At 36.5% G+C, this 16,265-nt stretch overlaps 1 protein-coding gene across 3 annotated transcripts in view; it reads left to right on the top strand.

Annotated features, from left to right (window-relative positions):
- Positions 1-16,265, top strand: part of Eps15 (epidermal growth factor receptor pathway substrate 15) — a 187,753-nt gene that overhangs the window by 127,568 nt on the left and 43,920 nt on the right. For all 3 annotated transcript variants that reach the window (XM_004639135.2, XM_023724226.1, XM_023724227.1), the window contains exons 14-15: positions 8,272-8,433; positions 8,812-9,009. In XM_004639135.2, the coding sequence (XP_004639192.2) occupies positions 8,272-8,433; positions 8,812-9,009 (360 nt within the window). The remainder of the gene's footprint in view (positions 1-8,271; positions 8,434-8,811; positions 9,010-16,265) is intronic.

A 16,265-nucleotide genomic window follows, 5' to 3' on the forward strand; every position in this document is an offset into this window, starting at 1 on the left:
GAAAAAAAATATATATAGATAGATAGATAGATATGTAGATATTGAACCATTCCTGCATCCCTTGTATGAATCATACTTGGTAATGGTGTATAATCTTGATGATTTGCTGTATTGTATTTGCCAGTATCTTATTGAGGATTTTTGCATCTGTGTTCATTAGGAAAATTAACTGATAGTTGTCTTTCTTAGTTAGGTCCTTCTCTGATTTTGATATCAGGGTAATACTGCTTCCAGGAAGAAATTTGGAAATATTGCTTCCCTTTCAATTTCATTAAAGAGTTTAGGCAGTAGTGTTATTAGATCTTCCGTAAATTTCTCGTAGAATTCAATAGTGAAGCTATCAGAGCCTGGACTTTTCTTCGTTGGTCAGTTTTTAATTATATCTTTAGTTTCACTGATTGATACTCACACAGTAAATTTAAAATACACAAAAGTGTATGTTAAATCTTCATTTTAAAAGAAATAAAAGATGGGCTGGGGAGATAGCTCAGTAGAATAAACCTGGCAAGTGTAAGGTCCTGAGTTCAATTCCCAGTACCGCAAATAAATAAATAAATAAATAAATAAAATTTTAAAAAGTGAGAGCCTTTCTGGAGAGAATGAACCATTGTTAACACATTGCTGTATTTTCTTTTTTTTTCATTGTTGTATTTTCTAAGAATATAATAAATGGTTTTATATTTGCTTATGGTCATATGATATATGCCTTTATATTTAGCTTTTAAAAAATTAATACCGTGTTAAACACTTGCATTTAATCCCAGCACTGAGTCACAGAGACAAGGGAGATCAGCAGTTCAAGTCCTGACTGGGCAATTAAGTGAGAAGTTGTCTTAAATAAAATGACTAAACCCTGGGTTTGCTCCTCAGTACAGGATGAGGGGAGGAACTTTATTGCTAAAAAGAATGCTGATGATCATCTGAATCTTCAGCAAGTTATAGTCTTTGTGAGGTGAAGGGTCTTGTCTTGATATTGATTGCTGCTGACTGATCACAGTGTTAGTGGCTCAAGTTTAGGGTCACTGCGGCCACTTATTAAAAGAACAGTAAAGTTTGCTACATTACTCCTTTATGAAAAATTGTTACAGCATCCAATGCCATTGAAATATTGACTGCATTTTGTCCATAGTAAAGCAGAATTGAGGTTGGACCTGTCACAGTTGAAGTCAGACCTCTTAAACCCTGCTGCTGCTTTGTCAACTACGTTTATATAATTTCTTTTGCATGTGTATGTTTTTAAATATTACTGGTATACTTTTGATATACATAATGACCATATTCATCATAGGGAATGCACCAAGACAGAGTCTATCTTGATTCTTCCCTTTTTCCCAATACTCTACCCTCCATATTCACAAAAGCTTAGTTTCCATTTTTTTCTTTTTTCCTTTTCCCTTCCCTTCCCCTCCCTCAGTTTATATAATATTCTAAACCCTTTATTGTCATTCCAACAGTGTTCCATTTTTTCCAGCAATGTTCTTTGTCTTCACCAAGAATAGGTTCTGTCCAAAAAAAAAATCACTTTTTTGCTTGTCCAAAAGAAGAAGCTCCTACTTCACTAGTTTAATCATGAGATTGCAGCATTTCAGTCACATCTTGAACTCCACTTCTAATTTTAGTTCTAGCTGTTTCTACCACATCTGTAGTTATTTCACTGAAATCTTGAGCCTCTCAAAGTCATCTGTGAGGATTGAAATCTGCTTCTTCAAATTCCTGTTAATGCTGATACTTTGACTTCTTCTCATAGATCAGAAATGTTCTCCATGGAATCTAAAATGATTCTTTTCTGAAAATTTCCATTTTACTTTATCCATACCCAACAAAAGAAATGACTATCTGTGGTGGTTAAGTAAAGCTTTATAAAATGTCTGAGTTTTTTTATATTTTGTTTTTTGTTTTGAGATTGTGCAATTCAGGCTGGTTTTGGTCTCACTGTGTAGCTGAGGATGGCCTCAAACTCATGATGATCCTCTTGCCTCAGGCTCCAGAGTGCTGGAATTACAGGCATGCACCACATGCCAGGCTGAAATGTCTTTCTTAAATACTGTAACCTGGAAGTTGATATTATCCCTTGATCTGTAAGCTGTAGAATGGATGCTGTGTTGACAGGAATTAAAATAACGTTAATTTTGTGCATCTCCATTAGTTCTCTTGGGTGTCCCAATCATGGTCATTGGGTGGGAATACTTTGAAAGGAGTCCTTTTGAGAAGTAGGTCTTCTTAATGTTGGGCTCTTTTGGTTTAAATTGAGAGCGATGCACCTCTTCTTGTCACTGAGTACCTGGAGGCCTTCATTGACCTAATTCCAATATTGTATCTCAAGAAATAGGCCTGAATGGGAGGAAGAAATATGTGGGACTAGCTGGTTGGTAGAGTGATTAGGACACATAAAAACCACTTATTTGCCATTTTATATGGCTGTAATTTGTGGCACCCCCCAGAATTACAATGTTGCAGAATTACAATGTAACATAAGAGATCAGTGATTGCAGGTTGTTATGCTGGGTCCAATAATGAAAAAGTTGAAACTATTGTGAAAATTACCAAAATGTGATACAAAGACACAAAATGAAAACATACCATTAGAGAAATTACAGAAATGGACTTGCTGGACTCACAGTTTTCACAATCCTTCAGTTTGCAAAACAACCACCATCTTTGTGAAATTCAGTAAGGCACAGTGGAATAAAATGAGGCAAGACCAAATTAGGTTTCTATGTAATTTAGAGACTGTTTAAAGTTTACAAGAGGGTGTACCTACCTTGTATAATAGTGTGTCATTTATATAAGAGACTTGTGCATCCATAGATTTCAATATCGACTGGGGACCCACCAGTCCACCCTCACATACCAGATACCAAGGGAGAAATTTACTGTTTATTTTTTTCCATAATTTTATTGAGAAACAAATAGCAATGAGACAGTTTCAAACCAAATTGGTAGGACAGTTTCAATAATTAACACATTGCATACATTCTTCCTAGTGGTTATTTGCTGTACAAGATGCGGACATGATATCCTATTTACAAACACTATTAGAACAAATCCCTCTATTCATTAAGAGAATGTAACTATGTATCTATCCTAACCATTTTGAATACACAGATACAATATGGACATTCATCTGTATCCCATTTTTGGTTTAGTTCCGTCATTTGAATATTATATTATAGGTGTGTTAACTCAGCAAAATATTCTAAAAGAGTCCAGTAGTCCATAATAGCATTGGGTCTTCCGCTTCACTAGCAGTGTCAGAAATTGTTGACTTGAGTCCCCTACAGCTCAACATAACACATGGCTTTACTTCTTATACTTCATTTTTATACATTTCTGCTGGATGGTTAAGACCAAGATAAAGCAAGACCTATACAACAAGAGTTGTAGCTTTTGGGTCTGATAAGGTCAGTGAAATCCCCTCAGGAATTTATCCTGAGAATCCTGTACCTCAGATTGTAGAATCTTTGTCAGTGTCAGCCATGTGGATGAGTCACGGCCATTGCTTGGGCAGTGTGCTCTCTGTGAAAGCCTGAGAGAATGTTTTCTCTCCATGTGACTCTCCTTAGACACACTCTACATCATTGATCACTTTCCATTTTGGCCCCATAATCTCCTTGATCAGAAAATTTGAGACACTACTGAGTTACATGACGTTACTGTACAAGTTCTTATATGTCCTGAATCTTAATTGACCTTGGAACGCTAGGGCCAAAATGTTGGCTTTCCCTGCAGCCCTCCTTTTTCTCTAATTTTGGTCTGCAAACTTAGGTTGTTAACCCTCCATAAATTTACTGTTAAGTAAACATATTTTTGTGCCTTCCTGAAGGAAAGAGGAACACATAATATAATGTAAAAAAACAAACATACAAACTTAAAAGCACAAGAAAATATGTACAGTGACATAGCAAAGATTATTTCCATAAAATTATAAATTAAATATCAGAATGCCTTAGTCTATAGAAATTGCAAACTGAATTGGACAAGATATGGTTCAGTTCATGATCCATGGTCCCACTACAATTAAAAAGATACTGTTTTTGGAAATTTGTGTTTACAGTTTAACTTTTGAGGTCTCTATCCAAATCCTCTTGGCACTACTGTTATGCTGTTTTCTAATCCTTTGTTTTCTATAGTTAGGCCCTAATTCTCGAAGAAAAACTTTGTATATAACCATTTAACTTTTCCTGTGCATGCATCTACCGTGGTGCTAGAAATGTACCATTTCTATGAGAGATAGGAAGCTTCATTCAGATGGTTTTCTGTGGTTCAGATGAGAACCCTGATTATCAAAAGTTATGTAATTTAGATCCTGTTGGGTGCAATGTTTTATAACCATCATAATAATGATACCACTTTTATCTATTTCTCAAGGTCTCCCTTGTATTTTTACTTTTCCATAACCTTTAATATAATTTAAAATATTAATTTATGTTTTCTAGAAACATAAATCAGAAAAACTGTTACCTTTTTTGTTTTTTAAAGGTAGTAAAGAGGGACCAGGGAGATGGCTCAGTGGAATAAGCGCTTCCCTGGCAAGCACAAGGGCCTGAGTTCAATCCCTGGTTCGGTTAAAAATAAATAAATAAATTAAAAAAAAAAAAAAAAGATTTCTTAAAGGTAGTAAAAATTAGAATTAAAATAGCAAAATTACAAGTGATACAGAATTTCACTTAACAGAGTAATACTAATTTCACAGTATTTGTTGTAATACATAGTGTTGTCTTCCAACCAGTTATTCATATTACCAGATATATGCATGTAAAATTGGAAGAAGAAAGAAATGTATAAGAAGTTAAGAAGTCAAAAAGAAGAAATAGCTGAAAAAAGGGGACGAAACAAATTCAAGTATTAACTGCTTCTTTCCATAGACCAGCAGAAATGCACAGTACTGTTGTCCAAACCACCCTGTTTACATACATAGACATATTTCTTTCCTCTACTCCCTCTCCTGTCCTTTTCCTCAATTCAGTAACTCTTTCCTTTTGGACAAGTTCAGTCCCTTTTCACCGTATCTAATGTATCCTTGAGACTCCATTTTTTTCTTTCATGTTCTCACACTACAGGAGATAATGCGTTGTTTGCACATGTGGATCTGATTTATTTTGTTCTCTAGTTGCATCCAATTACTGACATAAGACTCAAATGTATCCTGTTTTATAGCTGAATAATACGCCATTGAATATGCAAAGGTTTTATTTTTGAGGGGGGAGGGAATCCAGGGATCAAACTCAGAACCTTGTGCTTGCTGGGCAGGTGCTTTGGCCACTGAGCTATCTCCCCGGCCAAAAACACTGTATTATTAAATATATCACAAAAGGCCAAATAGTTCTCTCTCAATTCTTTTTGTTGTTGGTGGTGGTGGTTTTGTTTTGTTTAGGATGGTGTCTTGTTATGTAGTTATGTAGCTTCCCTTCAACTCATAGTGATCCTCATAGCCTTTCAAGTGTTGGGTTTACAGCTCTGCACTACCATGCCCAGCTCTCTTCTTAATCCTAAGCCCCTTTCCCTACCAAATGCAATAATTCTTTAACTTAGCATTTTGTGACCACTGTGATTCCCAAGCCTTTTTTTCAAACACTTTAAAAATAAAAGATCATCGTAGCGATCAGAGTATATGTTGCAATTCTAAAAAAGCAGAAAATAGGGAAAGCTTTACTGTTCCCCCCCCCATTTATGTATTTGATACAGGGTCTTGTTACACAGTGCAAACTTACAGTGATCCTCCTCTTTTCAGCCTCCTCAGTTCTGGGATTATAGGCATGGGCCACCATGCTGAGACTCCTTTGCTGGCTCAGCACGCCCCAGGGGCAGGGCTGACAGGCATGCAGGACCAGGGATCGAACCCTGGTCCTTGTGCTTACCAATGCAGGCAGTTAGTCCACTGAGCTATCTTGCCAGCCCTTAAAATATCTTTTTTTTTTTTCTTTTTTGCAATATCAGAGATTGAACTGAGGACCTTATGTTTGCCAGGCAAATGTGTAAGCCACTGAGATATCCTAGCCCAGGAAAGCTTTACTCTTAACTTAATCAAGTCACCAATCATCTGCATTCAGCCTTCTTCAACTGTAATGTCTTTGTTCACTGTCACTGCACACATAGGAGCTGTCTTCATAGACATCCTCACCTCACAGGTACAAATGCTACATACAGCAGCCTGGGCACAGAGAGGAGGCCCTGTTGATGCAATTCTATTCTTCAACAATTCTGTTCTCCACTGCCTTTAGCATCTTCATCTTATCCTTGCAAGAGTCTTGACTGTTGGTATTAACAAAATAATTTTGTTTCCCATTCTTCCTGATGACTTATGGTTGGAGAAAAATGAGGGCAACATGACTGTTCCAAATTTTCTTCATTTGCCAAAACATTCTCCCCTCTGAGCAGATTTCCCTGAGGATAACGAAGATGAAGTGGTCTTCTGACTGTTGAGATTTATAACGCTTGTGTTTTGAGAAGCATTTCTTATAATCCTTTGGAAGGCCTTCAACATCAGGAGTCTGGAACCTGGCCTTGTGTTTGTTTATTTTTCCAGCTTGTTCAGGACCCTTGAGTTTTCTCACATGTTTGTGACCTGGCCTGTGAGGCAGAGGGGATGAATTCTGTAAAAGTTGTTGGGCTCTCAGCTATGTCCAAATGTTTCTAAGGAACTCTTCTTTAAATTTGTTGCTGGTAGCTGATTCATAAATAGATGGAGGTATAGGTATAGCTTTAAATTGATATGTTTTAAGACTTAAAACAATCTCTCAGCTGCTTTTGCCAGGCTCTTTGCTTCTGTTCCTCCCTTGTAATAAACGTAAATGGCTTTTACAGGCACAGCTCCTATATGTGCAGAGTTTCTTTGTTTTTCTCCTTTCCAGCCTCTGTTCTTCATTTTGCTTAACTAGTTCATAATAAAAGGGAAGAAGGACACTCAGAGGAACTGGATTGTTTTGAAATTTCTTTTTATACTCTGTATACTGATTACTGAGAATACAGCAATGAATACAGCTGAGAAATATTCCTGAACTCATGAAACTTACATTCTAGTTGGAAAGAGACCATAAACAAATAAATTATACATTCCATTATTCACAAAAACTTCATAGCCAAAAACTAGAAAGAGTTGAAATGTCTATATTAATTGCTCTATCATGTGATAGATGACTGTGCAGCAGTGAAAAGGACCAAATGGGAAAAGCACCTTTTATAGGCAGCAACATGTGTGTAGCTCTAATATGTCACACTATGTGTAAAAAGCCGGATATAATAGGTTTCATATTATATGATTACAGGTGAAATTATTACAAAATGCCAACAAAAATATTGTGAGTTGCTTAGGACATGAGATGGGTATAGAGTTTGACTGGAAAAGAGCATGAGAAAATACATGGGGTTGATGGAAATACGTACAAACCCAATTCTGATGATAGTTGTACAAGAGTATAAATTCATGAAACTTATTTGTATACTTAAAATGGGCAGACTTTTTGTTACTTAAATTATGTCTCAGACTGGGTATGGTAGCACATGAAAGATGAGTGTGACTTTCACCAACACTGGAAAAATCAGTGGTTCATTTCAGAGTCTCATTTGAATAAAGTGGGCCAGGAAGATAGCTCAGTGGAAAAAGCGCTTGCCTGGCAAGCACAGGGGCCTAAATTCAATACCCTGTTCCGCCAAAAAAGAATTTAAAAAATAAAATTAAATAAATTATGTGCCATTTGAAGGAAGTGACAACAGCATTTGCCAGCGGGTTGGTGATAAAATGTGGAGAAATGGAATCAAAGAAGATGTCATTTTTTTTTGGTCAGAGGAACTGAGAGGGAAAATTGAGGTTAAGACAGATTTTGAGGGAAAGACTGCAAGTTCTATTTTTGACGTTATAAAAATGCATCAGACAACCAAGTATAGATTTTGAGTAAGCAAAATAAATATCTGAATCTGGAATCTAAGGAAGAGATCTATAAGACTGTGTGCAATCTGAGCAACAAATTTGATGATATAAATGTATAGTACAACAACCGTCCTTAATTTTCTATTCCTGTTCTTAATGCCATCTCATTTTTATTTTATGTTGCTTTGTTTTTGTCTTTTTCCTTGTTTGGTTTTTGTTTGGTATTCTCTTTAAAAAAAAAAATAGACTATGTGTAAAGCTTTGGGTACACTAGTAGCCACATAGTAGCTATTATAGTGTCACCACACTATGTTAATAAGACTTTATTTTACTTTGTTAAACTTAAAAATTAGCCTCTCCCTACCCACAACAAGAATAAACCCTTTAATTTTCTTGTATTTCAGGATCTTCAAGATGAAGTTCAAAGGGAGAATGTTAATTTGCAAAAACTACAGGCGCAGAAGCAGCAAGTACAGGAACTCCTTGATGAACTGGATGAGCAGAAAGCCCAGCTAGAGGAGCAACTCAAAGAAGTCAGAAAGAAATGTGCCGAGGAGGCACAGTTGGTAAGGTCCAGTTCTTTACTGCTACCTATCTATGTCTGTCCCATGGTGGTTTTTACTGGCATAAGATGAAAACACTCCCTGCTTGCTGTTGCTGTCTTTCTGTGGCTATCTGGTCGGCAGAGAGATGGAGTCAGATTCACCAGAAAGTCCAGGCCCTCTTGAGTAGAAATAAGACGCTTCTGGAAAGGCAGAACTTTGCCACATTCTGGTTGAAGTGTGCCATCTGTGCCTTTACTCCCCCACCCCCACCCCCAGTTATTCTTCTCTACCAAAAACATACTGAAAACAGCAAAAATAGGAAACTAAACAAATACATGTATTGCATTATAGAACATTTAAATAACTTTAAGTCCTTTTTGTCTTTTCTCTGTATTTCAGATCTCCTCTTTGAAAGCTGAAATAACTAGTCAAGAATCACAGATCTTGACTTACGAGGAAGAACTGGCCAAAGCCAGGGAAGAGCTAAGCCGCCTACAACAAGAAACAGCAGAATTGGAGGAGAGTGTGGAGTCAGAAAAGGCTCAGCTAGAACCTCTTCAGCAGCACCTTCAAGAGTCCCAGCAGGAAATCAGTTCAGTAAGTCTTCTGTGAAGCAGTAAATATTTCCAAATCGACCTTTGTCTATCTTGCCTGTTAGTAATATTTCCTAACTTCTTCTTTGGCCTAATTTATTATTCATTTTGTAGTCATTTTATACAAATAGGTTTCTTTGCCACTAATAAATGCTAAAATTACCATCCATCTTGAACATCTGGTGATCACTGGAGTGAAGTGTGGGCTTTGTGGTCAGATGGTCTGGGCTTAAGTGCCAGTTCTACCTCTTGCTAAATGAATCACAGTATCAAATTCTTCTTCTATAAAATTGGATAATTAAAAAACTGAGCATAGTGATACATGCCTTCAGTCCTAACACTTGTGAGGCAGAGACAGGAGGATTGGTACAACTTCAAGGTCAGTCTGAGCAGTGCAGCAAGACTGCGTCTCAATAATCAAAAAAATAGAGCCGGCGAGATAGCTTAGTGGACTAAACGCCCATTGAGGCAAGCGGACTGGGGTTTGATCCCCAGCATCATATGCTGTGCCACGCTCCTCCCCTCCCTTGGGCATGCTGAGCCAGCAACCAAGACTGGGCCTCGTGGCACACACCTGTAATGCCAGCACTAGGGGGCTTAAAACAGGAGGATCACTGTGAGTCCAAGCTGCATAGTGAGACCCTGTACCAAATACATTAAAAAATAAAAATTGAAAAGTATAATAAAATAAAATTAAGAACTAGCAACACTCTTACTTCTTATGAATACTGAGAGGATAAAGAGGAAAAAATTGTGAGATGTTTTAGCAGTGTCTGGTACCCAAACAGTAAATATTGGGCCTTTTTACAAATAATCTAGTGTTTTCTGTTGTCATTCAATTTTGAAAGAATCTTACTCATTTAGAAACCTTTGGTTTTTTAAAATCAGGAAGTTCTTTTATAGATAAAAGTGGAGTACATTTGAATGGTTCCACATGTGGATTCTTTGTATATTTATTTCTAGATTGTAGTTCACAGTGAATAGTGTTTTATAAAATGATAGTAAGATGGTTACACAGGAGCACAGACTTCATGTAGTCACTTTCTTTCAACTTGAGCAATCTGAAGCCAGGAAAAAGTAAAGAAATTCCTCATGGTTTCATATCCTTTATGAGTCTAAAATCCAGGTCTTTTAAAAACTGTCTTAGTTACGGTTCTCTCGTTGCTGGGACAAAATACCCAACACCCTAAATTAAGTAAGGAAGGAAAGGTTTATTTAGCTCATAGGTAGTAGAGGTTTCAGGCCATACTTGGCTGGCTCTAAGGCAGAGTGGCACATTGTAGAGGACAGCAGTTCATGGTGGTGGAAAACAGCAAAGAGCAGAGGGAGGGGCAGCAACCTCAGCCCCTACAAGCCCCTCTCCCCCTCTTACATTGTATTCAGACTATCTGTCCCAGGGCAGGTGTAGGACTCACACCCAGAATCCCAGCATTGGATCATGAACTAATTACAAACTCTAGAGGCCTGCCCCAGTGACTGCATGAGGCTTTGGGCGGCCAGCTAGACAGAAACCATAACAAAAACCCAGACCAATGTTCTATTATATATATAAATGTCTTCTATCTTTTCCTCCTTGCACCAAAACATAGAATACGTTATTATTTTTTTGTGGCATTTTCTGAGCCCTGCCGTTGTTAAACTCTGTACTTCTCTTATAGCAATAGTAAGGTTTCTCCAGAATTTTTCTTTTACATGTGCATCTTCTTTACTAGACTGACCTTTTTAATTGAGGAGCTTATATAGTTTTATTCTGATTTTAGGTTTTATTTTTGTTGTTTAATTTTTTATTTTATTAGTACATATTTTAGTACATAATGATTACGTTCCTCATGAGGAACTGGTACATATAATATATATATAACATTTTTTTTGATAACTGGGAATTGAACTCAGGACCTTGTGCTTGCTAGGCACATGCTTGTGCTGCTGAGCTATATTTCCAGCTATATAATACATCTTAATGTTTTTTTAATCCCCTTATTTTCCCCCTAAGCTCCCTCCCTCCATATTGTTTCCCTTCCCTGTTGCAAAAGATCTATCTCCTTGTTTCCAGTTTTTATTTATTTTGGTCTTTATTTTTATATTGAGTTTCTTATATAAGAGAAATCATGATATTTAAGTTTGTGTGTCTGATTTATTTTATTTGACATTATGGTCTCATGATACATCCATTTTCCTACAAATGATTCAAGTTTATCCTTCATTTATTTATTTTTAGTGTATTTGGTACAGGGTCTCACTATAAAAAAGTCCCAGTCTCAGCTGGGACTTCTAGTGATCCCCATGTTTCAGCCTCCGCAGAGCTTGGATTACAGGCATGTACCACCATGCCCTATCTTGGTGGCTGGCTCCATGTGGCCAGGGTGACAAGTGGCACCAGGGACTGAACCTGGGTCCTTGAGCTTGTCTAGGCAGGCACTTAGATTGCTGAGCTATCTTTGTGGTCTGAAGTTTATCCTTCTTTATGATAGTTACTCCATTATTTATACCCACCACATTTGCTGTATCCATTCTTTATCCTTCTTTATGATAGTTACCCCATTATTTATACCCACATTTGCTGTATCCATTCTTCTGTTTATGGGCATATAGGCTGCTTTCAAGATTTAGCTATTATGAATTATGTTGTTATAAAGATGCATATGCATGTATTTCTGTATTATTTCTTTAACTCTTTTGGGGAAACACCTCAATTCCTTTCCTCAACAGCCTCATTAGCATTTGTTGCTTTTTGATTTCTTTTTTTTTTTTTTTTTTCCTCCATTTATGTATTTGGTACAGGGTCTCACTATGCAACTCGGTCTGGTAATGATCCTCCTGTTTTCTGTCTCCCCACGACTGGGATTACAGCCGTATGCCAACATGCCTGGACTGATCACTGCTGGCTCAGCACACCTGGGAATGGGGCTTGCTTGGCATGCCGGACTGGGGAACTTTTTTTTTTGGGGGGGGAACTTTTTGATTTCTTGATGATAGCCACTTTTTTAAGGAATAAGATGGAATCTTAGTATTTTAATTTCCATTTCTATAAAGGCCAGCAGTGTTGAACATTTTTTCGTGTATTCTTTATACTTTTCAGAAGTATCTGTTCATTTTAGTTGGCTACTTTTTTTAGGGGGTCTTTTATTTGGGAGAAGTGTGGGGGTTTTTTTTCTTTATATACTAGGTATTAGTCCTCTGGGAATTGGTGACAATTTTTTCCCCATTCTGAGGGTTATCTTTATTTGTTGTTTCTTTTGCTTTTAAATTGATATAATCTGATTTATTATTTCTTGTGCAGTTCAGATTCTTTGTTCAGAAAGTCTTGTCTACACCTATGACTGTAAGAGTTTTACCTACTTTATCTTCCAGCAAATTAAATGTGCCTGTTTTAACATTTAAGTGTTTTGGGGCACGGGAGGTGGCTCAGTGGAGTAAGCGCTTCCCTGGCAAGCACAAGGGCCTGAGTTCAATCTCTGGTTCCGCAAAAAAAAACCACATTTAATTGTTTGATCTGTTTTTTAAAATTTTATTTTATTTTGAAGAGTGAAAACAAATAGCAGAAACAAAGACAAAATTGCGGTGCATACAGAAATACAAATGTTACAGATTTCTTTGATCCATTTTTAGTATAGTTTTAGTACATAGAGAACAGTATAGATCTAGATTCAACCTTCTGCATGTAGATCACCAATTTTCCCAGCTTGGTTTGTTGAAAAGACTATCTTTCTTCCAGCATACATTTTTTGGCCCATTTCTCAAAGATCAGGTGGCTGAATGTGTCTGGGTTTATTTCTGCATCCCACATTCTGTTTTATTGATCCATATGCTTTTTTTTTTGTGCCAGTATCATCCTGTTTTTTATCACTGTAGCTTATGTGAAGTCCAGCATTGTTTCTCCCTACTTTGTTCTTATTGCCTAGGGTTGGTTTTGCTATTTCCGGTCTTTTCTGGTTCCATATGAGTTTAAGGATTGTTTTCTGTAGTTTGCAGAGGAATACTGTTGGTATTTATATTGGAGTTGTATTAAATCTGTGTACCAGTTTGAAAGTATATGACCATTTTCCTAATATTGGCTCTTCTTACCCCAGAACCAGGGAGACTCTTACATTTCTTTTCAGGGTACTATAGTTTTATTATAGAGGTCTTTTACTTCCTTGATAAAGTTAATTCTTAAGTATTGTTTATGTTATTGTGAATGGTAGCTCCTAATCTCTATCTCAGAATTCATTATGGGTGTATGGAGGCTGGTGAGATGGCTCAGTGGTCTAAAGCACCTACTTAGGACAAGCTTAGCAAACACAGGGACCGTGGTTCAATCCCCCAGCACCACATGCCAGCCCCGCCCCCTGGTGGGCTGAGCTGGCCACCCACACACACACACACACACACACACACACACACACACACACACACCATCCTTGTATCTCAAATGAAATCTACTTGGTCATGATATATGATCTTTTTGTACACTCATTGCATTATATTCCTACCAGCTTGAGTCTCTGATGGGACATTTATGACTCCTTTTGGGTGGGTCATACCAGTGGTAGTAGAAATCATGCATTTTACTGCCTGTGGTTCAAACCTCTCAGAAGCAAGAGATGTGAGTTACAGCCCTGTTGTGAAAGTGGTAGTTTGAGGAATACTGGCATATCTTCCCTAAACTTCTTGTAGGATATAGGAGTGAACTCATTGGATCCTGGGGTTTTCTTAGTTGGTGATTTTCTTTCTTTTTTTCTTAATTTGGCTTTAATTTCATTGCCTGTTACTAGGTCCTTCAGAATTTTTATATATTTTCAATTCTGTTTTGCTTTCATTTTTATCTAGAAATCTATCCATTTATTTTGGATTCTCTAATTTATTAAGAATAGATTTTTTTTAACAACTTTTCAAAGTAGTTAAAATAATCATAGATTTCAGTGGTGTTTGTTGTGAATTTTTATTTATTTATTTTTTTTTTTTGCCTTTTTCATTTTTAATTATACTGATTTGGGTCTCCTCTCCCCTTTTTTTGGTGAGGTTGACTAAGAGTTTATTTCAAAGAACCAGCTCTTCTTACATTTATTGATTTATATTGTTTTTTCTGTCTCAATTTCCTTAATTTCTTCTCTGAACTTTAGAATTTTCTTTTCTTGTACTATCTTTCGTTTTGTACCAAAGTCACTTTTCTAGGAACCTGTGTACATCATTAGGTTGCTTATTTGGGCTTTCTTTATATTTTTCTTTTACTATCTTTGGTTTTGGATTGTAGCTTGTTCTTGTTTTCCTAGGACCTTGAGGTTCATCATTAAGTTATTCATTTGGGCTTGCTCTGTTTTTCTGATGTGTTCACAGTTATAAACTTTCCTCTCAGGTGCCCTTTCCTTGTGTCCCATATGTTCTGAATTATTTTTTTTTTCTTTTTTTGCGGAACCGGGGATTGAAATTGAACTCAGGCCCTTGTGCTTGCCAGGCAAGCGCTTATTCTACTGAGCCATCTCCCCAGCCCCATATGTTCTGGTATGTTGCATTGGCATTACTGTTCTGATTCTCAAAACTGTTTTAATTTCTTCCTTGATTTCTTCTGTGACCCATCGACTTTGCAGGAGTATATGACTTAATTCCTATGTGTTTGCATCATTTTGTGATTTCTTTTGCCACTAATGTTGCTTCATTTGCTCTATTAGCTGAATATACATGGACTAATTTAGACTTTTTAGTGTCTATTTAAGTGTGCTTCATGGGACAGTATTTGGTGTGTTTTGGAGAAAGTTCTGTGAGCTGCTGAGAAAATAGTTCTGTTGTTGGGTAGAACACTGTAGTTACCATATCTGTTAAGTGCATTTGTTGAAAGGTTTTGTTCAACTTTGATTGTTTTTTGGTTAATATTTTCTCTAGCTGATCTACTTTAATTGTAATAGGGTATTAACTTCAACCCCTGCAATTGTGTTGATTTTTAGCTGATCTTTTGTGTCCAGTAGCTTTTGTTTTGTGAAGTTGCATGCGTTAGTGTTTGATGGAGCTGAGAATGCAGCTCACTGGTAGAGCACATATCTAGCACTGGTGTTTGGTGCATATATATTTATGGTTGTTATCTCTTCCTTCATAAGTTGTTTCTTTTAGACAATACGTAGTGACCTTTGCCTCTTCTGATCAGTTTTGGCTTGATGTCCACTTTCTCTGAAAATAGGATACCTATTTGTGTTTGGACCTGTTTGCATTGAATATTATTTTCTATCTTTGATTTTTAGTCTGTGAATTTCTTTTTGGTTGAAACATTTCTCAGTATACATTTTATTTTTTTAATCCATTGTGGCAATCTTCGTCTTTTGATTAGGAATTGAGACCATTCACATTGTATTATTACTGAAAGATACTGACTTATCCTGTCATTGCATTATTTTCCTGTTGCTCACCCCCCGTACCTTTATTTCCTTCTTCTTAACTGCTCACCCTACCTGGTAGATTTATTCTTATACATTTCTTGATATTATTTTCTTTATTCTAGGATATCCTTGATTTTGTATCGCTGATAGGTGGTCATGAATTTGTTAAAATTCTTATTAGGGAAAGACTTTGTTCATTAGTTTTGAAAGGTAGCTTTAATATTAACAATATTTTAAGGCTTAAAATATTTCACCACAGGCTTTTCTGGCCCTTATTCTTTGTGTTAAGAAATATACAATACTCCTAGTGGGTTTAAATTTATGAGTTTTTTTTCTCTAACAACTTTTGGACTTCCGGGATTTTGACTGTGATGTATCATGAAAAGATTTTTTTCTAATTATGGTTATTTATGATTCTATATGCCTCACTTACATGTGCCTTAAATTCTTTCCCCATTTTTGGAAGGTTTTCAATTGTTATGTCACTTTTACTTTCTTTTTATTTTTTATCCCAATTAATCTAAGATTAGTATAGCAGTTTTTTGGTACATTTTTCATACTTTCTTGTTGTTTTTTCAGGTATCTCTGAGTATATGGTCAATGGCATCAGCCCTGTCATCTAGGTCTGATGCTCTTGCCTCAGATTGGTTATTTACATTGCTCGTACTTTGAACACAATTTTTAATCTGGATTTCTGTTTGGTATGTTATCATGGATTCCAATTCTTCTCTGAATTGTCAATCGTGTTCTGTGTCATTTAGTTCAACTAGCTTTTTATTAGTGTCTTCTGCAAACTCACTAATTGTTTTGCTTTTAAATGTGCTTTCTTTTTAGTTATATATTCTGTGAGCTTGCCAGGTATCTTGTTGATTTTTAAAAATTTGTTATCAGTTCATATGTCAGCTGTGTGGTT

The sequence above is a fragment of the Octodon degus genome, unplaced genomic scaffold (genome assembly GCF_000260255.1).
Source record: "Octodon degus isolate 3935 unplaced genomic scaffold, OctDeg1.0 scaffold00107, whole genome shotgun sequence".
Classification (NCBI taxonomy): Eukaryota; Metazoa; Chordata; class Mammalia; order Rodentia; family Octodontidae; genus Octodon; species Octodon degus.